Genomic DNA, 25,511 nt, shown 5'->3' with positions numbered 1-25,511 from the left:
AGAAAGTTAAACAGATTTGTAAATTACTTCTATTAAAAAATCTTAATCCTTTCAGTACTTATGAGCTGCTGAAGTTTAGTTGTTCTTTTCTGTTTAAGTGCTCTTTGATGACACGTGTCTCGGGAACTGTCCAGAGTAGAAGCAGATCCCAATAGCAAACTTCTTCTACTCTGTGCAGTTCCCGAGACAAGCAGAGATGTCAGCAGAGAGCACTGTTGCCAGACAGAAAAGAACAACTCAACTTCAGCAGCTGATAATTATTGGAAGGATTAAGAATTTTTAATAAAAGTAATTTACAAATCTGTTTAACTTTCTGGAGTTTTTTCCTGGAATACCCCTTTAAAGTAGTAGGCCTAGAAAAAATAGCTTATTGTCTGTTGTCTGCATCCCATCCCTCTTATGATCATACCATGATGGGACTTAACACGAATTTTTTTTTCTCTGATTGTTCTACATATATCATACATTGGTCATGTTTATTGCGATTATTGGTCTGTAACCACAATCACTGGTCAGCAGGTAGGAGGCTTTAGTACCTCCTGTGGAAAGGTTTAACTCTTTGGGGGTATATTCCCTTGCTAAGATTTCCTACGTTATTTCTGTGCTCCCTTGAACTGAAGTGTTCTACTACAGTTGTAGAATGCCCTTTGCCAGGCTGTATTCCATTGTGCCCATTCATGCATTTATCTTTCTTGCCCCTTCTCTCTAACATTTGGTTGTCTCACCATTGTGTGGATAAAGATATACTCAATTCTGGTCTCTAGTATATTCCATGTATGGTTTTGGCTGTATTTGACATGATATGTCTCTACTTGCTTTTTTAAAGGGGTATTCCAGGAAAAAGTTTTTTTTTTTTTTTTTTTATATATATATCATCTGGCTACAGAAAGTTAAACAGATTTGTAAATTACTTCTATAAAAAAATCTTAATCCTTTCAATAATTATCAGCTGCTGAAGTTGTTGTTTTCTGTCTGGCAACAGTGCTCTCTGCTGACATCTCTGCTTGTCTCGGGAACTGCACAGAGTAGAAGAGGTTTGCGATGGGGATTTGCTTCTAAACTGGGCGGTTCCCGAGACACGTGTCATCAGAGAGCACTTAGACAGAAAAGAATAACTCAACTTCATCAGCTCATAGGTTCTGAAAGGATTAAGATTTTTTAATAGAAGTAATTTACAAATCTGTTTAACTTTCTGAAGCCAGTTGATATATATATATATATATATATATATATATATATATATATATATATATAAAAAAGTTTTTTTCCTGGATAACCCCTTTAACCTATGTCTTATCTGTTTTACCTACTTTTTTGCCTATACTTGCTTTCATGCCATTGCCACTTATGACATGTCTTACTATATTTGTCATGCTATGTCAGATGTGAATGCTTACTGAACTTATATGCATACTGGTCTAGTTTATGACTGCATAGTGTCATGGGAAAATTCTAACAGAAATACAATTGAAATAAAATTGAATATGATGTACCATGAGAAGACATGTATAAATGAGCGCTTATCCACTTTGTATACATGTATTTGTCTTGTTCCTTACAGAGCGGTCTTACTCCTTTGCACATGGCAGCTTTTGGTGGAAATGTCCAAGTGCTAGAAATGCTTCTGTCTTCACAATCAACTAGTATAATCAATGTAAGAAGCATTAAGGTACGAGTAATTGTAATATTTTATTACATGCTGAATATGATGCAGCTTGACCACTGAATCTAGTTGTGTCCATGTGACTTATGGGGATCCAATATGTTTCATTTACATAATTATTAGAAATAATACTGTAACAGCTAAAAATAATGTACCAATACTACGGATGTCACTAGGACCCTTAAAGATCTTAGGACACAAGACCCTAGATGGGCTTAGGCAACAACAGAAATGTAATGTTGAACTAGAAACTTGATATGGCATTAATTATATATCTTATTATGTGGCCCAGTTTTAAAAGCAATGCAAAAAGTATCATAGAACTATAAAGTGTCCATGCTGTCAGCGTGTTAGACACCAATTGTTAAGGAATATACCATGGTGCTAGGGTGAATTTGACCTTGTTTCATTCCATTCTTTTCATATCCTATTCTTCTTTTGAGTAACATGATTGTAAGGTATTTGGATAATAGAGGGGATCATTTGTTACCCCTAGCATTATTGTATTATCAAAATCCTATGTAAGATCTTCACTCTGTATTAAAGGATAAGTATCATGAAGAAAAACTTATCCTCTATCCAAAGGATAGGGCATAAGTTTTAGATCACGGGGTCTGAGCGCTGGGGCCCCCCACGATCTCCTGTTTGGAGCCTCAGTTCTACAGCACAGGAGCACGTCACGACCCCCGCCCGAAATGGAGGCCGCCATGCCCCCTCCATAAAGCTCTATGGGAGAGCCGTTCAGAAATCTTTGGCTCTCCCATAGAGCTTTATGGAGAGGGCATGGTGGCCTCCGCTTCAGGCAGGGGTCATGACGCGCTCCTGTGCTGTAGAACTGGGGCTCCAAACAGGAGATCGCAGAGGGGCCCCAGCACTCAGACCCCGTGATCTAAAACTTATCCTCTATCATTCGGATAGGGGACAAGTTTTTCTTCATGATACTTATCCTTTAACATTTAGGAAAATGTACTGTCACATCATTGTATCCTCCAGTGTCAGTCAAGGTCTACCAAGAAATAACGCTGATTTTTTTTAATGCCTTAGGATTCTACCCTCCTTCATGAAGCTGTTCGTGGTGGAAGTATTGAAAATGTTAGACTTCTGATAGAAAAAGGAGCTGACACCAATCTGAAAGACCAGGTATGTAAGTCAACAGAGCCTACTAGTATGGAATAGGAAATAGGACATGTTACATAATTGTCAGTTGCTATTCACACATTCCCAATCTCTACATCCTACCAGCAGCACAAAGCTCCATGGGACTAATGGAAAACGGATTATTGTTAGAAACCAATGTTTCCCTTACGTCACAACAGCAGCACAATAATGCAGTTTCTTGTGCATGTTCTGCTGTTAGGACTAATGTAAACAGTTTTTTTTTGGAATACTACCACAAAGGACTTATACTTCTTTTTCCTGCTGAATCCTCTATTGGCTTTGGCTCAAAAACTGCATGTTAGCGTACAGTCAGATGGGTGGATTTTCCACTGTGAGGATAAAATCTGCCACAAAAAAAACACCGCAGCTCAAACCTGTAACGGAAAACTCTCTGTAAGCCCACTCATGTGAACATACCCTAACATTAGAAATCAAAGCTTATTCCAGTACTGGCTGCTGTTTGGGTTCATTACAACTGCCATATCTCATATTAAACAGAATTTTTACAAAATTCAAATCACACATTGCTGCACAGAAATCCACATTTTCTGGGCCATGCATTTCTTTGTGTGCATGTCTTATATTTGATGCTTTGTATGATTTTTTTGTATTATCGGTTGAAGAGATTTTCCAGGTATTTTTTAATCTATAAATATACTGTATATGAATCAACCCTAACCCACTCCTTATGTGAGTTGCCAGGGTTTTTTGTCTGAAGTCCCATGCAAGTCTATGGGACTTCCACTACATTTCTGATCATTTTACTCTCAGGCTGCAGAGATTGCTCGGGACTTGTAAACATCCTGCCAACTGTCCAATGAGAGAATACTTTGGAGGACAGGATATGAGGACAGGATATAAGGATGGGAACTGAGGATGGGATAAGAGGTCAGTATGTGAGGATAAGATAAGAGGACAGGATATGAGGTTGGGATATGAGGACTGGATATAGGGTCAGTGTCACGATGCCGGCTGGCAGGAGGTGGATCCTCTGTGCCAGAGAGGGATTGGCGTGGACCGTGCTAGTGGACCGGTTCTAAGTCACTACTGGTTTTCACCAGAGCCCGCCGCAAAGCGGGATGGTCTTGCTGCGGCGGTAGTGACCAGGTCGTATCCACTAGCAACGGCTCAACCTCTCTGACTGCTGAAGATAGGCGCGGTACAAGGGAGTAGACAGAAGCAAGGTCGGACGTAGCAGAAGGTCGGGGCAGGCAGCAAGGATCGTAGTCAGGGGCAACGGCAGGAGGTCTGGAACACAGGCTAGGAACACACAAGGAAACGCTTTCACTGGCACAATGGCAACAAGATCCGGCGAGGGAGTGCAGGGGAAGTGAGGTATACATAGGGAGTGCACAGGTGAACACACTAATTAGAACCACTTGCGCCAATCAGCGGCGCAGTGGCCCTTTAAATCGCAGAGACCCGGCGCGCGCGCGCCCTAGGGAGCGGGGCCGCGCGCGCCGGGACAGGACCGACGGAGAGCGAGTCAGGTACGGGAGCCGGGGTGCGCATCGCGAGCGGGCGCCACCCGCATCGCGAATCGCATCCCGGCTGGAGGCGGTATCGCAGCGCACCGGGTCAGTGGATCTGACCGGAGCGCTGCAGTAGCGAGAGTGTAGCGAGCGCTCCGGGGAGGAGCGGGGACCCGGAGCGCTCGGCGTAACAGTACCCCCCCCTTGGGTCTCCCCCTCTTCTTAGAGCCTGAGAACCTGAGGAGCAGACTTTTGTCTAGGATATTGTCCTCAGGTTCCCAGGATCTCTCTTCAGGACCACAACCCTCCCAATCGACCAAAGAAAAAGTTTTCCCTCTGACCTTCTTGGAGGCCAGTATCTCCTTTACGGAGAAGATGTCCGAGGAGCCGGAAACAGGAGTGGGAGAAACAAGTTTGGGAGAGAAACGGTTGATGATGAGTGGTTTAAGAAGAGAAACGTGAAAGGCATTAGGAATACGAAGAGAAGGAGGAAGAAGAAGTTTGTAAGAGACAGGATTAATCTGGCACAAAATTTTGAAAGGACCAAGATAGCGTGGTCCCAATTTGTAGCTAGGGACACGGAAGCGGACATATTTAGCGGAGAGCCATACCTTGTCTCCAGGAGAAAAAATGGGGGGAGCTCTTCTTTTCTTATCAGCAAACTTCTTCATGCGTGATGAAGCCTGTAAGAGAGAATTTTGGGTCTCTTTCCATATGGTGGAAAGATCACGAGATATTTCATCCACAGCGGGCAAACCAGAGGGCAAGGGAGTAGGGAGGGGGGGAAGAGGGTGACGGCCGTACACCACGAAAAATGGGGATTTGGAGGAAGATTCAGAGACTCTGAAGTTATACGAGAATTCGGCCCATGGTAGAAGATCTGCCCAGTCATCCTGGCGGGAGGAAACAAAATGCCGTAAATAATCACCCAGGACCTGGTTAATTCTTTCTACTTGCCCATTGGATTGAGGATGATAGGCAGAAGAAAAGTTTAATTTAATCTTGAGTTGTTTACAGAGAGCCCTCCAGAATTTTGACACGAATTGGACGCCTCTGTCCGAGACGATCTGTGTGGGCAACCCGTGAAGACGAAAAATGTGTACAAAAAATTGTTTTGCCAACTGAGGCGCTGAAGGGAGACCAGGAAGAGGGATGAAATGTGCCATCTTGGAGAATCGATCAACGACCACCCAAACAACAGTGTTGCCACGGGATGGGGGTAAGTCTGTAATAAAGTCCATACCAATCAGAGACCAAGGCTGTTCGGGGACAGGCAGAGGATGGAGAAGACCAGCGGGCTTCTGGCGAGGAGTCTTAACCCGGGCACAGACAGTGCAGGCTCGCACAAAATCCACAACATCCGTCTCCAGAGTCGGCCACCAATAGAAACGAGAGATGAGTTGCACGGATTTCTTGATGCCCGCATGACCTGCGAGATGGGAGGAGTGACCCCATTTGAGGATTCCGAGGCGTTGGCGTGGAGAGACGAAGGTCTTCCCTGGAGGAGTTTGCCTGATGGAGGCTGGAGAAGTGGAGATCAGGCAGTCAGGAGGAATGATGTGTTGCGGAGAGAGCTCTACTTCCGAGGCATCCGAGGAACGAGAGAGAGCATCGGCCCTAATGTTCTTATCGGCAGGCCGAAAGTGAATTTCAAAATTAAATCGGGCAAAGAACAGAGACCACCTGGCCTGGCGAGGATTCAGCCGTTGGGCAGACTGGAGATAGGAGAGGTTCTTGTGATCGGTGTAAATAATAACTGGAAATCTTGATCCCTCCAGCAGATGCCTCCATTCCTCAAGTGCTAATTTAATGGCTAGTAGCTCTCGATCCCCGATGGAGTAGTTCCTCTCCGCCGGAGAGAAGGTCCTAGAAAAAAACCCCACAAGTAACAGCATGCCCGGAAGAATTTTTTTGTAGAAGGACCGCTCCAGCTCCTACTGAGGAGGCATCAACCTCCAATAGGAAGGGTTTAGATGGGTCAGGTCTGGAGAGCACGGGAGCCGAAGAAAAGGCAGACTTGAGCTGTTTAAAGGCGTCTTCCGCTTGAGGAGGCCATGACTTAGGATTGGCATTCTTTTTGGTTAAAGCCACGATAGGAGCCACAATGGTAGAAAAATGTGGAATAAATTGTCTGTAATAATTGGCGAACCCCAAAAAACGTTGGATAGCACGGAGTCTGGAGGGGCGTGGCCAATCTAAGACGGCAGAGAGTTTGTCTGGATCCATTTGTAGTCCCTGGCCAGAGACCAAGTATCCTAGGAAAGGAAGAGATTGACATTCAAACAGACATTTCTCCATTTTGGCATAAAGTTGATTGTCACGAAGTCTCTGAAGAACCATGCGGACATGCTGGCGGTGTTCTTCTAGGTTGGCAGAAAAAATCAGGATATCGTCCAGATACACAACAACACAGGAATATAAGAGATCACGAAAAATTTCATTAACAAAGTCTTGGAAGACGGCAGGGGCGTTGCACAGGCCAAAGGGCATGACCAGATACTCAAAGTGTCCATCTCTAGTGTTAAATGCCGTTTTCCATTCATCCCCCTCTCTGATGCGGATGAGATTATAAGCACCTCTTAAGTCCAGTTTGGTAAAGATGTGGGCACCTTGGAGGCGATCAAAGAGTTCAGAGATGAGAGGTAGGGGGTAGCGGTTCTTTACCGTGATTTTATTAAGACCGCGGTAGTCAATGCAAGGACGTAGGGAGCCATCTTTTTTGGACACAAAGAAAAATCCGGCTCCGGCAGGAGAGGAGGATTTGCGGATAAAGCCCTTTTTTAAATTTTCCTGGATGTACTCAGACATAGCAAGAGTCTCTGGGGCAGAGAGAGGATAAATTCTGCCCCGGGGTGGAGTAGTGCCCGGGAGGAGGTCAATAGGACAGTCATAAGGCCTGTGAGGAGGTAGAGTCTCAGCTTGTTTTTTGCAAAAAACATCCGCAAAGTCCATATAGGCCTTAGGGAGACCGGTTACAGGGGGAACCACAGGGTCACGGCAAGGAGAACTGGGAACCGGTTTAAGGCAGTCCTTGAAACAAGAGGAACCCCATCTCTTGATCTCCCCAGTGGACCAATCCAGGGTTGGGGAATGGTGTTGAAGCCAGGGTAGTCCGAGGAGAATTTCGGAAGTGCAATTGGGGAGGACCAAAAACTCAATTTTCTCGTGATGAGGTCCGATGCACATTAGGAGGGGCTCCGTGCGGAAACGTATGGTACAGTCCAATCTTTCATTGTTAACACAATTGATGTAGAGGGGTCTGGCGAGACTGGTCACCGGGATGTTGAACCTGTTGATGAGAGAGGCCAAAATAAAATTTCCTGCAGATCCGGAATCCAAGAAGGCCATAGTAGAGAAGGAGAAGGTAGAGGCAGATATCCGCACAGGCACAGTAAGACGTGGAGAAGCAGAGTTGACATCAAGGACTGTCTCACCTTTGTGCGGAGTCAGCGTACGTCTTTCCAGGCGGGGAGGACGGATAGGACAATCCTTCAGGAAGTGTTCGGTACCGGCACAGTACAGGCAGAGATTCTCCATGCGGCGTCGTGTCCTCTCTTGAGGTGTCAGGCGAGACCGGTCGACCTGCATAGCCTCCACGGCGGGAGGCACGGGAACGGATTGCAGGGGACCAGAGGAGAGAGGAGCCGGGGAGAAAAAACGCCTCGTGCGAACAAAGTCCATATCCTGGCGGAGCTCCTGACGCCTTTCGGAAAAACGCATGTCAATGCGAGTGGCTAGATGAATGAGTTCATGTAGGTTAGCAGGGATTTCTCGTGCGGCCAGAACATCTTTAATGTTGCTGGATAGGCCTTTTTTAAAGGTCGCGCAGAGGGCCTCATTATTCCAGGATAGTTCAGAAGCAAGAGTACGGAATTGTACGGCGTACTCGCCAACGGAAGAATTACCCTGGACCAGGTTCAACAGGGCAGTCTCAGCAGAAGAGGCTCGGGCAGGTTCCTCAAAGACACTTCGAATTTCCGAGAAGAAGGAGTGTACAGAGGCAGTGACGGGGTCATTGCGGTCCCAGAGCGGTGTGGCCCATGACAGAGCTTTTCCAGACAGAAGGCTGACTACGAAAGCCACCTTAGACCTTTCAGTAGGAAACTGGTCCGACATCATCTCCAAGTGCAGGGAACATTGAGAAAGAAAGCCACGGCAAAATTTAGAGTCCCCATCAAATTTATCCGGCAAGGATAGTCGTAGGCCTGAAGCGGCCACTCGCTGCGGAGGAGGTGCAGGAGCTGGCGGAGGAGATGATTGCTGAAGCTGTGGTAGTAGCTGCTGTAGCATCACGGTCAGTTGAGACAGCTGGTGGCCTTGTTGCGCTATCTGTTGTGACTGCTGGGCGACCACCGTGGTGAGGTCGGCGACAACTGGCAGAGGGACTTCAGCGGGATCCATGGCCGGATCTACTGTCACGATGCCGGCTGGCAGGAGGTGGATCCTCTGTGCCAGAGAGGGATTGGCGTGGACCGTGCTAGTGGACCGGTTCTAAGTCACTACTGGTTTTCACCAGAGCCTGCCGCAAAGCGGGATGGTCTTGCTGCGGCGGTAGTGACCAGGTCGTATCCACTAGCAACGGCTCAACCTCTCTGACTGCTGAAGATAGGCGCGGTACAAGGGAGTAGACAGAAGCAAGGTCGGACGTAGCAGAAGGTCGGGGCAGGCAGCAAGGATCGTAGTCAGGGGCAACGGCAGGAGGTCTGGAACACAGGCTAGGAACACACAAGGAAACGCTTTCACTGGCACAATGGCAACAAGATCCGGCGAGGGAGTGCAGGGGAAGTGAGGTATACATAGGGAGTGCACAGGTGAACACACTAATTAGAACCACTTGCGCCAATCAGCGGCGCAGTGGCCCTTTAAATCGCAGAGACCCGGCGCGCGCGCGCCCTAGGGAGCGGGGCCGCGCGCGCCGGGACAGGACCGACGGAGAGCGAGTCAGGTACGGGAGCCGGGGTGCGCATCGCGAGCGGGCGCCACCCGCATCGCGAATCGCATCCCGGCTGGAGGCGGTATCGCAGCGCACCGGGTCAGTGGATCTGACCGGAGCGCTGCAGTAGCGAGAGTGTAGCGAGCGCTCCGGGGAGGAGCGGGGACCCGGAGCGCTCGGCGTAACAGTCAGGATATAATAAAAGACTATGAGGATGGGATATGAGGACGAGAACGTCATTGTTGCTTTTTTTCTCCAACATTGTTTAGGAAGGAAGACCGGAAAACACTGGGTACTTAGCTTGAAAAGTTGTTCAACATATACTTTGTTTTAGCTTCTCATTATTTACCAAATATTGGTTTGTATTGTTATAATCAGAGGTTGAAAACCTGTATACATGTATGTGGTCCTGTTGTCAGCTGTGAAGTAGATACAATAATATCCAGTCTAGACAATGTGAGCTAAATAGCTTGGATTCTGGCAAACAAGCAGGTTGAATATTTGTGTAACTTCTGCTGATGTGTTAAGCTTACAGAGCATTGTATGCAATTGTATCCACTTCTCAGGGCTAGGTTTGCATCACTGACTGTAAACAACAGTCTTCTCATTCACTCACTGAAAACTATGTTGTAATTGTAAGGAATCGAAGCACAAAACATAGTAACAAGCTGTAGAACTTTTCACGTTTTTTCTTTCATATAATTGTCGCAGAAAAGTTGCAACTGCGACTATGCAATTTTTTGTGCGACAATCATCCCTAAGAGCAAGAAAAGCAATTTAGATTTTTAGGAAGAAAGTGTGTTATAACTACATTATTCATTTTTAATGCTTACTTTTGTGCACTGTGTGTGATTTTATTTGATAGTTTTTTCCCCTTTATTCTTTGGACACTGATTGCCATAATCAACCTCTTCTACTCAAGCTAATTCCAATCTTTGCTTGTCACAACGTTATTAAACTTATGTTTTTAAATAAAAATAATAATGATAAAAACGCATATGAGAACCTTTTTTTAATCACTTAAAACTCAAAATAGCTTTGCCAAATTTCACAATATGATGAAAGCAAAAAAGACATACTTAACGCAGGAACAGCAGATCAATCTCTGGCACTTACATCACAGGTTTTGCTTACGCGAGGTGATTTTCCCGCTTTTGCTTATGTAAGACAAATTAATTAAGGCCATGCAAAACAGTAGTTGAAAAAAAATTACAAAAAGAAACTACAAAAGCAAGATTTTATAAATGTCCCCCATAGTGATTAAACATTATTAACCCGAAATGGTAAAACACCTTTAACCCCTTAAAGGGGTACTCCGTCCCTAGACATCTTATCCCCTATCCAAGGATAGGGGATAAGATGTCTGATTGCAGGTGTTCCGCTGCTGGGGACCCCTGTGATCTCTCCTGTAGCCCCCCGAGTCATCAGCTCTCCGGAGCTAGGTTTGCTCCGTGGCTGATGACTCACGATACAGGGACCGGCGGTTCCAGATGTCATGGCTCCGCCCCCTCATGACTTCACGCCCCCTCATGACTTCATGCCCTGTCCCCTTAATGTAAGTCTATGGGAGGGGCGTAACTATTAGCCCACCCCTCCCATAGACTTGCATTAAGGGGGAGGGGCATGACATCATGAGGGGCGGAGCCATGATGTCCTAAACTGCCAACCCCTGTCATCAGCCACGGAGCAAAATTAGCTCCGGAGAGCTGATGACTCGGGGTGCTGCAGGAGAGATTGCGGGGTTCCCCAGCAGCGGGACACCTGCGATCAGACATCTTATCCCCTATCCTTGGATAGGGGATAAGATGTCTTGGGGCGGAGTACCCCTTTAAGAATGCAGACAATTTTTATTCTTGCATTTTTGTTTTTTCTTCCTCACATTTGAGAGACATAACACATTTATTTTTCCATCCACAGAGTCATATGAGTACTTGTTTTTTGCCAGAACAATTGTACTTTGCAATGGCACCTTTCATTTTCCAAAACAAATGTATATCAAATTTTACAACATTATTTGTGGGGAGGATTGAAAAAACGGCTTATTTTTTTTCTTTGTAGTTTTTTTTATCTTGTAGCTTAGATGGGACTTTTTATCACTTTTTTTTTTTCCAGAAATGTAGTTTTCTCTTCTGTTTACCCATTCACTATACAGGATAAAAATTTGATATTTTAATAAAATGGACAATTTCACATGCAGAAAAATCTAATATGTTTATATATATTTATTTATTTATTATTTGAAAAATTATGATTTTTATTTTTATTAGGGGATGGGCTTTTTTCATATTTAAAATATACATATTTCTTTTTAATTTTATTTACACTTTTTAAGTCCCCATAGAGGACTATAATCTGTTTTAAGCAGTCATTAAATTGCTTACGCTGAACATTGGTTTGCTCATCAAAGGAGTACTCTGCCCCTGGACACTTTATCATCTATGCAATTGATTGGGGATAAGATGTCTGATCGCATGGGGTCCAGCTGCTGGGACCCCGTCGATCTCCAGGCTGGCACTCCGGAGTATTGAACATTTTTGTTCATGCCACAACCTATCCATTCATGTCAATGGGAGGGGGTGTGATGAGCGACCACAGCCGTCCAGGGGCTGGGACCCCCCACAATCAGACATCTTATCCCTTATCTTTTGAATAAGGGATAAGATGTCCAGGGGCGGAGTACCCCTTTAAGATAGATGCTCTGATAATAGACACTGAGCAGATCTGCCTGTGCACAGCATGCTGCCACGGAGTCCATCCGGAAGACCTCATTTAATAACCACGAACCTGTGTTTCTAGTTACAAAGTTCTAGCAACTTTACTGTACTTTATAAAACATGTACTAAAATATCATAATATGGCAGTAACTTCTATTATATTATTTGTTATTATTTCTAATACTGTTTATTTCATTTAGACAAAATGACCCTTATTGTGGTAAGAAATAAATATTTGTGCATTTTCTAGGAAGGAAATACACCTTTACACTTGGCTTCCTACCTGAGGTCATCTTTTTGTGTTCAGCCATATGTCAAGCTCTTCTGAAAGGAGGGTCAGATCCAAGCATCAAAAATTTGGTACAAATCAGGTGATTTTAAATCAGAAGTGCAAAATGTGTGCATGCATGTATCATGAATATTCATTCTTCACAGGCAGAAGAGAACTTTATTTTTGCTGTTTTGAGAGGAGCAGCTGGGAAGGGATACAAAAATTCAGAGCTTCTCATTTCACTTGGCCTCAAGTACAACCCTGACCTGCTAAGCCGAAATGCTGTAAGTGGAAGTTATAAATGACTACATTCTATTCTAGAGATCTGTGTTCGTAAAAGCCTGTCTTTAAACTGTCTTCCATACACCATATAGTAGAACAAAACAGAAGAGACTTAATCAGTCGGGAATGACTTAATCAGTCGTGATAGCTATCACGCCCCCTCCCGTAGGCTTGCATTGAGGGGCGGAGCATGAAGTCACACAGGGGCGGAGGCGTGACGTCACACGCCGCCGGCCTTGTGGTCGGTGGTAATCAGACCCGGAGTGAACACGCTCCGGGGACTGATTACAAACGGGGTGCCGCGTGCAAGATCCCGGGGTCCCCAGCGGTGGGACTCCCGCGATCAGGCATCTTATACCCTATCCTTTGGATAGGGGATAAGATGTCTAAAGCACCGGAGAACCCCTTTAAAGGTATATGACATTTTAGGTACAATGCCATATATAACAGGCATAGAAGTAAATACACAAGACACAGGTGAAGGGGTCACTGGATGAAGTCTGTCGGACAGGGCAGCTAGGGTACAGGGGTGCAACTCCTGTACTGGGCCACCACACTTCCATATGTTTGTTCAGACACGTGAAGTTTATCGCTAACCTCCATTTTTTGTTGGGCTTTGGTACTGGGAAAATTCTGGAATATATTCCTTTACCTATATGATGATGAGGGACCTGTTCTTACATTCCATTTTAGATACCTTCACCTTAAATATCTTTACCAAAGGAAGAAGGTGCTGATTCTCTTTAGAGTTGAGGATGAGTCTTTGGAAAATTCTTTTAGTTCCAGAGCATAGCCATTTTATTTTTACTAGAGACAACACTTAAGAATCTTCTGTTGTGCTTGACCAAACTTGTACAAATTTTGCCAATCTTGATCCCAATTGGACATCTGAGGCCTGGTGTCATAGATCATAGGGTTTTTAGACTGATTTTTTCCTTTGGGGTGAAGGGGGAATTCTGCATCTGTTAGTAGCTTCGAAACCTGTCCGACCTAAAGCCAAATGCAGGGGAAGTTCGGAATATAGTATAAGACTTAGGAGAGTAGGAATAGCAGCTCATTTATCTTCTTTAAAGGAGTACTCCGGCAAAAAGTTTTTTTTTTGTTTTTGTTATGTCCATATGCCCGGGGTACTGTAATTAAAATAATTAACCTTTTCTTCCCTTCCCCTGCTACCCTGGTGCCCAAAATATGGCTGCCCAGTCCTCTGGTGCAGTCCTCTTCCTGCTTCTGGTTCCTGACACATAGCACTTCTACATAGATAGACAATATGGCTGATTTGCAAACTGCAGAAGAGACTGCATACACCAGCCAGAGAGTCCGCATTTTCATTCATTGGTTGCTTCAAAAGGGTCTTCAGAACTCAAAACTGATTTTTTTTTTTAGTTTTGCTACAGCAAGATCAACTTTAGGGGCAAATGACCAATCTTCAATCTCTTTAGGTTCTAGCTTTTTAGGAGACTTAAACTCCTGGTTAACCCGATTATCTGGCTTGCTTTATCTTGAACCAAGAATTAATGAGTGGATGGGTAGAGAAAATCTTTAAGGGCCGTTCTCGACGGGGAGCAAGAGCAGTGTGTAAGGGGCCTTAGACTGAGATGGAAGAAAATACTACAATGCCTCTTTAGTAGATTTCCCTTAAATGTCCACAGATTCAATAGAAGTAGAAAAAAGATGATTATGCCAAAATATTGTAAGACAATGCATGAGATTTTTTCAGCGGTGTTTGCATCCGAGAAGATTTGCAAAAATTGACCTTTAACCCCTTAAGGACCAAGGACGTATGAGTACATCCTTGGTCCCGCTCCCGTGATATAACGCGGGGTCCCACGGTGACCCCGCATCATATCACGGCGGGCCCGGCGTCATAGTGAAGCCGGGATCCGGTCGCTAATAGCGCGCGGCACTGATTGCAGTGCCGCGCGCTATTAACCCTTTAGCCGCGCGCTCAAAGCTGAGCCACGCAGCTAAAAGTGAAAGCAAAAACTGCCGGTTAACTCAGTGGGCTGTTCCGGATAGCCACGGCGAAATCGCGGCATCCCAAACAGCTTACAGGACAGTCGGAGGGTCCCTACCTGCCTCCTCGCTGTCCGATCGCCGAATGACTGCTCAGTGCCTGAGATCCAGGTATGAGCAGTCAAGCGGCAGAATCATCGATCACTGGTTTCCTATGAGAAACCAGTGATCAATGATAAATATCAGTGTGTGCAGTGTTATAGGTCCCTATGGGAGCTATAACACTGCAAAAAAAAAGTGAATAAAGATCATTTAACCCCTCCCCTATTAAAAGTTTGAATCACCCCCCTTTTCCCATAAAAAAAACACAGTGTAAATAAAAATAAACATATGTGGTATCACCGCGTGCGGAAATGTCCGAATTATAAAAATATATAATTAATTAAACCGCATGGTCAATGCTTATGCGCAAAAAAATTCCAAAGTCCAAAATAGTGCATTTTTGGTCCCTTTTTATATCAATAAGTCCTATCAATGCAAAAATGGTACGGTTAAAAACGTCAGATCACGGCGCAAAAAATTAGCCCTCATACCGCCCCATACGCGGAAAAATAAAAAAGTTATAGGGGTCAGAAGATGACAATTTTAAACATATTAATTTTCCTGCATGTATTTATGATTTTTTCCAGAAGTACGACAAAATCAAAACTATATAAGTAGGGTATCATTTTAATCATATGGACCTACAGAATAAAGATAAGGTGTCATTTTTACCGAAAAAATGTACTACGTAGAAACGGAAGCCCCCAAAAGTTACAAAACTGCGTTTTTTTTCCAATTTTGTCGCACAATGATTTTTTTTCCATTTCACCGTAGATTTTTGGGCAAAATGAATGACGTCATTACAAAGTAGAATTGGTGGCGCAAAAAATAAGCAATCATATGGATTTTTAGGTGCAAAATTGAAAGAGTTATGATTTTTTAAAGGCAAGGAGCAAAAAACGAAAGACCAAAAACGGAAAAACCCCCGGTCCTTAAGGGGTTAAACTAGGCAAAAAAAATGTTGCGCTTTAGATTGTAACTGGCCATCACGGGCAAGATTCATGAACATCATCCATGAAATCATTGGGGAGTGGTTGGCTGCAGCGACACACCCCATGTTTCGTCTTTCTGAATCTCTTTCACCCCAAGGCAAATGATTGCGACACCTGCAATAGACATAATGCTCAATGAGCACAAGGAATATGCCAGACCTGCTGTACAGGTAGAAGGTATGACAGGAGCTTTGCTGAAATACTTTCCCCTTAAAATTGATGAATGTACATAATGTTAATATTAACTGCTTATGTCTACAATACTGTAGGAAGTATTGCATCAATATAACAATTGCCCTGCATTGTATAATATTAATATACCATTAACACACCACCCCTGGACATCTTATCCCCTATCCAAAGGTACCTCTGTAATCTCTGGGTCGGCACCCTGGAATTCTGAACATTTATGCTCTGGATGCTTGGTTCATGCGGCTGTGGTAGTGAGGTCATGCCACGCCCCCTCCATGTCTATGCCGCCACGCCCCCTTTCATAGATATGAATAGCATGACATGACGACCACGGCCGCCTGAACCCAGTGATCTGAACATAAATGTTCAGAACACTGGGGGATTGCCTGGAGATCCCAGGGGGGGTCACAGTGGCTGAACCCCCGCAATCAGACATCTTATACAAGATGTCTAAGGGCAAAGTACCCCTTTAAATAAATAGGTGGCAGTTTTATCACTATACATTGAAGGCCATAACACTTTTTTATTTTTACATCAATAGCACTTAAAACAAAATGAAGCAATTTTGGCATAGTTTTATTTATTTATTTTTTTGCTGTTAATCATGCATGATAAATATTATGATGACGTTTTCATTTGGGTTGTTAATAAAGTAATGTATGTAAAGGGTGATTTTTTTCATCTATAAACCATGGTTCTTCTTTTACATTTGCCTGTCAATATAATGCTGAAAGATATCCTACTAGATGTATTGAAATGACAGGCCAGGGGGCCGTCATTAATCTGCCATAACAGCCAGTCAGCACGTCACAATCCCATTACTGGGCCATTACTGGGCCAGTCAGATGCCTTAGTCATTATTGTCTTTGGCATCTAAGGAGTTATGCTGTCAGATTTATTGTTAGCTCTGATTCCTGCAGTGGAAGCAGGAACCCAGATCCAGATGCTACATATCGTCATATCCTCATAATCCAGAATATATTGGGGTATTTATAATGAACACTTTCTTTTTAATAATTTCACCTGGTAGGGGAATTCAATAACTGCACCAGAATTCAAACAGATATTGCCATTTAACTGGCCACTGTCATTTAGAAAATCTTTTGACATGTCCCAGCGACATGTCATAAGTTTGTATCGGCGGGGTCTGTGTGATCATAAGTGCTTGGAGAAGTTTGCACCCATCAAAATAACTGGCAATGTAGATCTATAAGCATGTCTCGATCACATGTGTTACGCCGAGCGCTCCGGGTCCCCGCTCCTCCCCGGAGCGCTCGCTACACTCTCGCTCCCGCAGCGCCCCGGTCAGATCCACTGACCGGGTGCGCTGCGATACCGCCTCCAGCCGGGATGCGATTCGCGATGCGGGTGGCGCCCGCTCGCGATGCGCACCCCGGCTCCCGTACCTGACTCGCTCTCCGTCGGTCCTGTCCCGGCGCGCGCGACCCCGCTCCCTAGGGCGCGCGCGCGCCGGGTCTCTGCGATTTAAAGGGCCACTGCGCCGCTGATTGGCGCAGTGGTTCTAATCAGTGTGTTCACCTGTGCACTCCCTATGTATACCTCACTTCCCCTGCACTCCCTCGCCGGATCTTGTTGCCATTGTGCCAGTGAAAGCGTTCCCTTGTGTGTTCCTAGCCTGTGTTCCAGACCTCCTGCCGTTGCCCCTGACTACGATCCTTGCTGCCTGCCCCGACCTTCTGCTACGTCCGACCTTGCTTCTGTCTACTCCCTTGTACCGCGCCTATCTTCAGCAGTCAGAGAGGTTGAGCCGTTGCTAGTGGATACGACCTGGTCACTACCGCCGCAGCAAGTCCATCCCGCTTTGCGGCGGGCTCTGGTTAACACCAGTAGTGACTTAGAACCGGTCCACTAGCACGGTCCACGCCAATCCCTCTCTGGCACAGAGGATCCACCTCCTGCCAGCCGGCATCGTGACAGTAGATCCGGCCATGGATCCCGCTGAAGTTCCTCTGCCAGTTGTCGCCGACCTCACCACGGTGGTCGCCCAGCAGTCACAACAGATAGCGCAACAAGGCCACCAGCTGTCTCAACTGACCGTGATGCTACAGCAGCTACTACCTCAGCTTCAGCAATCATCTCCTCCGCCAGCTCCTGCACCTCCTCCGCAGCGAGTGGCCGCCTCAGGCCTACGACTATCCTTGCCGGATAAATTTGATGGGGACTCTAAGTTTTGCCGTGGCTTTCTTTCACAATGTTCCCTGCACTTGGAGATGATGTCGGACCAGTTTCCTACTGAAAGGTCTAAGGTGGCTTTCGTAGTCAGCCTTCTGTCTGGAAAAGCTCTGTCATGGGCCACACCGCTCTGGGACCGCAATGACCCCGTCACTGCCTCTGTACACTCCTTCTTCTCGGAAATTCGAAGTGTCTTTGAGGAACCTGCCCGAGCCTCTTCTGCTGAGACTGCCCTGCTGAACCTGGTCCAGGGTAATTCTTCCGTTGGCGAGTACGCCGTGCAATTCCGTACTCTTGCTTCAGAACTTTCCTGGAATAATGAGGCCCTCTGCGCGACCTTTAAAAAAGGCCTATCCAGCAACATTAAAGATGTTCTGGCCGCACGAGAAATTCCTGCTAACCTACATGAACTCATTCATCTAGCCACTCGCATTGACATGCGTTTTTCCGAAAGACGTCAGGAGCTCCGCCAGGATATGGACTTTGTTCGCACGAGGCGTTTTTTCTTCCCGGCTCCTCTCTCCTCTGGTCCTCTGCAATCCGTTCCTGTGCCTCCCGCCGTGGAGGCTATGCAAGTTGACCGGTCTCGCCTGACACCTCAAGAGAGGACACAACGCCGCATGGAGAATCTCTGCCTGTACTGTGCCGGTACCGAACACTTCCTGAAGGATTGTCCTATCCGTCCTCCCCGCCTGGAAAGACGTACGCTGACTCCGCACAAAGGTGAAACAGTCCTTGATGTCAACTCTGCTTCTCCACGTCTTACTGTGCCTGTGCGGATATCTGCCTCTACCTTCTCCTTCTCCACTAAGGCCTTCTTGGATTCCGGATCTGCAGGAAACTTTATTTTGGCCTCTCTCATCAACAGGTTCAACATCCCAGTGACCAGTCTCGCCAGACCTCTTTACATCAATTGCGTTAACAATGAAAGATTGGACTGTGCCGTGCGTTACCGCACGGAACCCCTCCTAATGTGCATCGGACCTCATCACGAAAGAATTGAGTTTTTGGTCCTCTCCAATTGCACTTCCGAAATTCTCCTTGGACTACCCTGGCTTCAACACCATTCCCCAACCCTGGATTGGTCCACAGGGGAGATCAAGAGTTGGGGTACCTCTTGTTTCAAGGACTGCCTTAAACCGGTTACCAGTACTCCCTGCCGTGATCCTGTGGTTCCCCCTGTAACCGGTCTCCCTAAGGCCTATATGGACTTTGCTGATGTGTTTTGCAAAAAACAAGCTGAGACTCTTCCTCCTCACAGGCCTTATGACTGTCCTATTGACCTCCTCCCGGGCACTACTCCACCCCGGGGCAGAATTTATCCTCTGTCCGCCCCAGAGACTCTTGCTATGTCTGAGTACATCCAGGAAAATTTAAAAAAGGGCTTTATCCGCAAATCCTCCTCTCCTGCCGGAGCCGGATTTTTCTTTGTGTCCAAAAAAGATGGCTCCCTACGCCCTTGCATTGACTACCGCGGTCTTAACAAAATCACGGTAAAGAACCGCTACCCTCTACCTCTTATCTCTGAACTCTTTGATCGCCTCCAAGGTGCCCACATCTTTACCAAACTGGACTTAAGAGGTGCTTATAATCTCATCCGCATCAGAGAGGGGGATGAATGGAAAACGGCATTTAACACTAGAGCTGGACACTTTGAGTATCTGGTCATGCCCTTTGGCCTGTGCAACGCCCCTGCCGTCTTCCAAGACTTTGTTAATGAAATTTTTCGTGATCTCTTATATTCCTGTGTTGTTGTGTATCTGGACGATATCCTGATTTTTTCTGCCAACCTAGAAGAACACCGCCAGCATGTCCGCATGGTTCTTCGGAGACTTCGTGACAATCAACTTTATGCCAAGATGGAGAAATGTCTGTTTGAATGTCAATCTCTTCCTTTCCTAGGATACTTGGTCTCTGGCCAGGGACTACAAATGGATCCAGACAAACTCTCTGCCGTCTTAGATTGGCCACGCCCCTCCGGACTCCGTGCTATCCAACGTTTTTTGGGGTTCGCCAATTATTACAGACAATTTATTTCACATTTTTCCACCATTGTGGCTCCTATCGTGGCTTTAACCAAAAAGAATGCCAATCCTAAGTCATGGCCTCCTCAAGCGGAAGACGCCTTTAAACAGCTCAAGTCTGCCTTTTCTTCTGCTCCCGTGCTCTCCAGACCTGACCCATCTAAACCCTTCCTATTGGAGGTAGATGCCTCCTCAGTAGGAGCGGGAGCGGTCCTTCTACAAAAAAATTCTTCCGGGCATGCTGTTACTTGTGGTTTTTTTTCTAGGACCTTCTCTCCGGCGGAGAGGAACTACTCCATCGGGGATCGAGAGCTACTACCCATTAAATTAGCACTTGAGGAATGGAGGCATCTGCTGGAGGGATCAAGATTTCCAGTTATTATTTACACCGATCACAAAAATCTCTCCTATCTCCAGTCTGCCCAACGGCTGAATCCTCGCCAGGCCAGGTGGTCTCTGTTCTTTGCCCGATTTAATTTTGAAATTCACTTTCGGCCTGCCGATAAGAACATCAGGGCCGATGCTCTCTCTCGTTCCTCGGATGCCTCGGAAGTAGAGCTCTCTCCGCAACACATCATTCCTCCTGACTGCCTGATCTCCACTTCTCCAGCCTCCATCAGGCAAACTCCTCCAGGGAAGACCTTCGTCACTCCACGCCAACGCCTCGGAATCCTCAAATGGGGTCACTCCTCCCATCTCGCAGGCCATGCGGGCATCAAGAAATCCGTGCAACTCATCTCTCGTTTCTATTGGTGGCCGACTCTGGAGACGGATGTTGTTGCTTTTGTGCGGGCCTGCACTGTCTGTGCCCGGGATTAGACTCCTCGCCAGAAGCCCGCTGGTCTTCTTCATCCTCTGCCTGTTCCCGAACAACCTTGGTCTCTGATTGGTATGGACTTTATTACAGACTTACCCTCATCCCGTGGCAACACTGTTGTTTGGGTGGTCGTTGATCGATTCTCCAAGATGGCACATTTCATCCCTCTTCCTGGTCTTCCTTCTGCGCCTCAGTTGGCAAAACAATTTTTTGTACACATTTTTCGTCTTCACGGGTTGCCCACGCAGATCGTCTCGGATAGAGGCGTCCAATTCGTGTCAAAATTCTGGAGGGCTCTCTGTAAACAACTCAAGATTAAATTAAACTTTTCTTCTGCTTATCATCCTCAATCCAATGGGCAAGTAGAAAGAATTAACCAGGTCCTGGGTGATTATTTACGGCATTTTGTTTCCTCCCGCCAGGATGACTGGGCAGATCTTCTACCATGGGCCGAATTCTCGTATAACTTCAGAGTTTCTGAATCTTCTTCCAAATCCCCATTTTTCGTGGTGTACGGCCGTCACCCTCTTCCCCCCCTCCCTACTCCCTTGCCCTCTGGTTTGCCCGCTGTGGATGAAATAACTCGTGATCTTTCCACCATATGGAAAGAGACCCAAAATTCTCTCTTACAGGCTTCATCACGCATGAAGAAGTTTGCTGATAAGAAAAGAAGAGCTCCCCCCATTTTTTCTCCCGGAGACAAGGTATGGCTCTCCGCTAAATATGTCCGCTTCCGTGTTCCCAGCTACAAATTGGGACCACGCTATCTTGGTCCTTTCAAAATTTTGTGCCAGATTAATCCTGTCTCTTATAAACTTCTTCTCCCTCCTTCTCTTCGTATTCCTAATGCCTTTCACGTTTCTCTTCTTAAACCACTCATCATCAACCGTTTCTCTCCTAAACTTATCTCTCCCACTCCTGTCTCCGGTTCTTCAGACATCTTTCCTGTAAAGGAGATACTGGCCTCCAAAAAGGTCAGAGGAAAAACCTTCTTTTTGGTTGACTGGGAGGGCTGTGGTCCTGAAGAGAGATCCTGGGAACCTGAGGACAATATCCTAGATAAAAGTCTGGTCCTCAGGTTCTCAGGCTCCAAGAAGAGGGGGAGACCCAAGGGGGGGGTACTGTTACGCCGAGCGCTCCGGGTCCCCGCTCCTCCCCGGAGCGCTCGCTACACTCTCGCTCCCGCAGCGCCCCGGTCAGATCCACTGACCGGGTGCGCTGCGATACCGCCTCCAGCCGGGATGCGATTCGCGATGCGGGTGGCGCCCGCTCGCGATGCGCACCCCGGCTCCCGTACCTGACTCGCTCTCCGTCGGTCCTGTCCCGGCGCGCGCGGCCCCGCTCCCTAGGGCGCGCGCGCGCCGGGTCTCTGCGATTTAAAGGGCCACTGCGCCGCTGATTGGCGCAGTGGTTCTAATCAGTGTGTTCACCTGTGCACTCCCTATGTATACCTCACTTCCCCTGCACTCCCTCGCCGGATCTTGTTGCCATTGTGCCAGTGAAAGTGTTCCCTTGTGTGTTCCTAGCCTGTGTTCCAGACCTCCTGCCGTTGCCCCTGACTACGATCCTTGCTGCCTGCCCCGACCTTCTGCTACGTCCGACCTTGCTTCTGTCTACTCCCTTGTACCGCGCCTATCTTCAGCAGTCAGAGAGGTTGAGCCGTTGCTAGTGGATACGACCTGGTCACTACCGCCGCAGCAAGTCCATCCCGCTTTGCGGCGGGCTCTGGTGAACACCAGTAGTGACTTAGAACCGGTCCACTAGCACGGTCCACGCCAATCCCTCTCTGGCACAGAGGATCCACCTCCTGCCAGCCGGCATCGTGACAACATGACACAGAGACAGGGAGAGGAACGCATGGCAAAGCTTTTCACGCCTCTTTCTCCAGATTATCGGTTATCTGAACACTCAGACCTCCACCGATCAAAATTTTTGATATGTCGCTAGGACATGCCAAAAGTTGTTTCCAAATGAAAGGTTCTCTTTAATAAATATGGCTGCTATTACATTCACAAGATGTGAAAGGTGGGAAAATTGAGTTTTATAACAATATTTGTGCTGTTTGAGTGTGGTAAAGTAAAGTATGAGAGCGCTCTATTGACAAGGATACAATAATTCATTATTGTGTTTCTCTTTACCAAACTTAGCTTGGCCTCACTGTCTACGATGAAGCGAGAAGGATATCAGCTCCAAATAATATTATCAGATTGATCAAGGAAAAGACCCAGGTAGATGGAAAATTTAGTCTGGAATCATTTTGACGGTCATATTATTTTTATACTTGAATGCTCTTTTTTTTGTCAACGTACCTCTATAGTTGCTCCGAGCTGTTAGTTCTGTCCCTACTCCTGTTTGTCTTAGTAAAGACTTTTAGTAAATAATTGTATTGTTAAAAAAAACAATGCTATAGTTTATTTTCTTGGAACTCTGCATCGTACCATTCCCCTGTTATTCCTCATATTGATAACTGAGTGTTACCAGTGTAGGCATCCCTACACTCTTACACAGTTCAGTCAGAGCTGACTCTAGGGACACTCCTATTTGAAAAGGTAAATATAAAAGAGTACTCAAAATATATATATATATATATGTTAGTCAGTACCTAATTTCTCTCCAAAATATCACTGTTCTGCTGCTCACTTTCCCTCACATCCTCTGCTCAGGTGGGTAGGCGGGGGGGGGGGGGGGGGGGGGGGGGGCGCAATGGGGTTGTCCTTGGTGAACTTCCTCCCTGAGTCTGCTCTGTATCCCTGAGTCTTGGGAGTGCGCTCTGGACATTCCTCCTATCACAGCAGGCTGAACTGTAACCTCTTCTTCTCTATTTTTATGCTGCACATGTTACAGAGAGGAGGATTATCTAAGCTTGCCTGTGGTATAACTAATACATTATTGTGAGTGTATAAGAAGTCTGATAAAATGTATAAAGTGTATAAAATGTCTGATAAGCAATAGAGCTTCCTAGACTAGTTCAAAAGGTTGAGTGAAAGCAATTCAGGAGTCTAAAAAAGCTGGATGACACACATCTATCTACTGTATTTATCTACCTACCTCTCTATCTATATGTCTCTATCACTTCCTATGTATACATAGATGTAAATATCGCATATAAAAATAGGTTTTGCACGATGTTTATTTTTTAATAGCTTCTTATTCAAAATATATAAATGACGATAGCCATACACATTTTAGAAACTTGCTCCAGTCTAGTGGTAGTCCATTTATGCATAAAAATTCAGGAGGAATACCATAAACGACACAACACAGAGATATAATAAAAATTGATAAAGATTTATCTCCTTTTTAAATATGACTGGAAGAAATGCACCCATCAGATCTGGTAGAATGGTTGCTAACCTTATTATATTAAAGGCCTCTTCCACAAATAACTTCGATATTTATGAAGCTTTTCGGTTTGTACAGTGGATTTGGCAAAACTACCACCCAGTCTCCCCCTCAAACATTTAAATGTAACACCTGAGATTCAGCAGGCAGATCATTTAATACACCTAAGGGTACAGTCCCACGTAGCGTATACGCAGCGTATTTTGCTGCTTATCTGTTGCTGAATATTTATCTACCCATTGAGATCAATGGTTAGCTATATCAGCAGCAGAAAAAACGCAGCAAAATACTCTGTGTGGGACCGTACCCTACAATGAATTTTCCAGCAACCAGGGGAAACACTGAGAGTACACATTAGACTGGGTTCACACTTTGGAATTTCCATCCGAATCAGTCGGCGCAAGGACCATGCAGACATTGCTGTCCCCATAGACGCCAAAGTCTGCAGAGCGGAAATCCGCCAGAACATTGAACAAGTTTAATGTTCTAGTAGAATTTTTAAAGCAGATTTTCTGTGTAAAAAGTCTGTCTTGAAAACTCCAGTGTGCACTGTGCAGTGGAATCTTATTGCCTGCATTGGTATTCCGAGCAGTATTTAAAAACTGCATTCCGCTCAGAATTTCCATGGTGTGAACCCGGCCTTAAAGGGGTACTCTGGCCCTAAGACATCTTATCCCCTATCCATCCAAAGCATAGGGGATAAGATGTCTGATCGCGGGGGTCCCGCCGCTGGGGACCCCCGCAATCTCTCATGCAGTACCCACCTGTCTGAAGCCATCACGCCCCCTCCCATAGGCTTGCATTGAGGCGGCGGAGTGTGAAATCACAAGGGGGCAGAGCCATAGCAACACGATACTCCGGCCCCGGGGTCGTGAGTCTTCAGACACGGAGCGATCGTCGCTTTGCGCAGCTGAGACAGGTGGGTGCTGCATGAGAGATTGCTGGGGTCCCCAGCGGTGGGACCCCACGATCAGACACCTTATTCCCTATCCTTTGGATGTCTTAGGGCCGGAGTACCCCTTTAAGTTAGATCTAGATGATCCCTTCTGACATATTTCTCTAGGCACATGCATAGTAGTTATCTGATAATCTTTTGCTCACTCCTGGATTACGTGCTTGTACTGTCATGAGTTTCACCCGCACTAACCAGTGGTACTGGATGGTAGTGCGAATGACACTAATTAAAATAATGCGATCTGGCAATATCCTTATTTTTCTGAATATGTAAATGAGCAGCCTGGGGCATGGACAGGGTTATAATCCTGGCCTCGGGCATGGTGACATCAGCGCTGTTCGTTCATCACTCGGTCCGGCTTATTAATATTCACTTCATTCCCCACTCTGTCTTAGTGCCTACTGCGCAAAGCAACACTATAACTGGTGGAGTGGTGGGCAGAATTATG

The 25,511-nt window shown here is 46.0% G+C and overlaps 1 protein-coding gene across 1 annotated transcript in view; it reads left to right on the top strand.

Annotated features, from left to right (window-relative positions):
• The window catches only part of LOC130367427 (uncharacterized), a 66,952-nt gene that overhangs the window by 2,559 nt on the left and 38,882 nt on the right, over positions 1–25,511 (top strand). Inside the window, exons 2-7 of the mRNA XM_056569844.1 lie at positions 1,562–1,669; positions 2,708–2,803; positions 10,263–10,365; positions 12,191–12,300; positions 12,376–12,495; positions 22,914–22,994. Of these exons, the coding sequence (XP_056425819.1) occupies positions 1,562–1,669; positions 2,708–2,803; positions 10,263–10,365; positions 12,191–12,300; positions 12,376–12,495; positions 22,914–22,994 (618 nt within the window). The remainder of the gene's footprint in view (positions 1–1,561; positions 1,670–2,707; positions 2,804–10,262; positions 10,366–12,190; positions 12,301–12,375; positions 12,496–22,913; positions 22,995–25,511) is intronic.

The sequence above is a fragment of the Hyla sarda genome, chromosome 4 (genome assembly GCF_029499605.1).
Source record: "Hyla sarda isolate aHylSar1 chromosome 4, aHylSar1.hap1, whole genome shotgun sequence".
NCBI lineage: Eukaryota > Metazoa > Chordata > Amphibia > Anura > Hylidae > Hyla > Hyla sarda.
The sequence above is the reverse complement of the archived record's forward strand: the minus strand, read 5'-3'. Positions and strand labels throughout refer to the sequence as shown.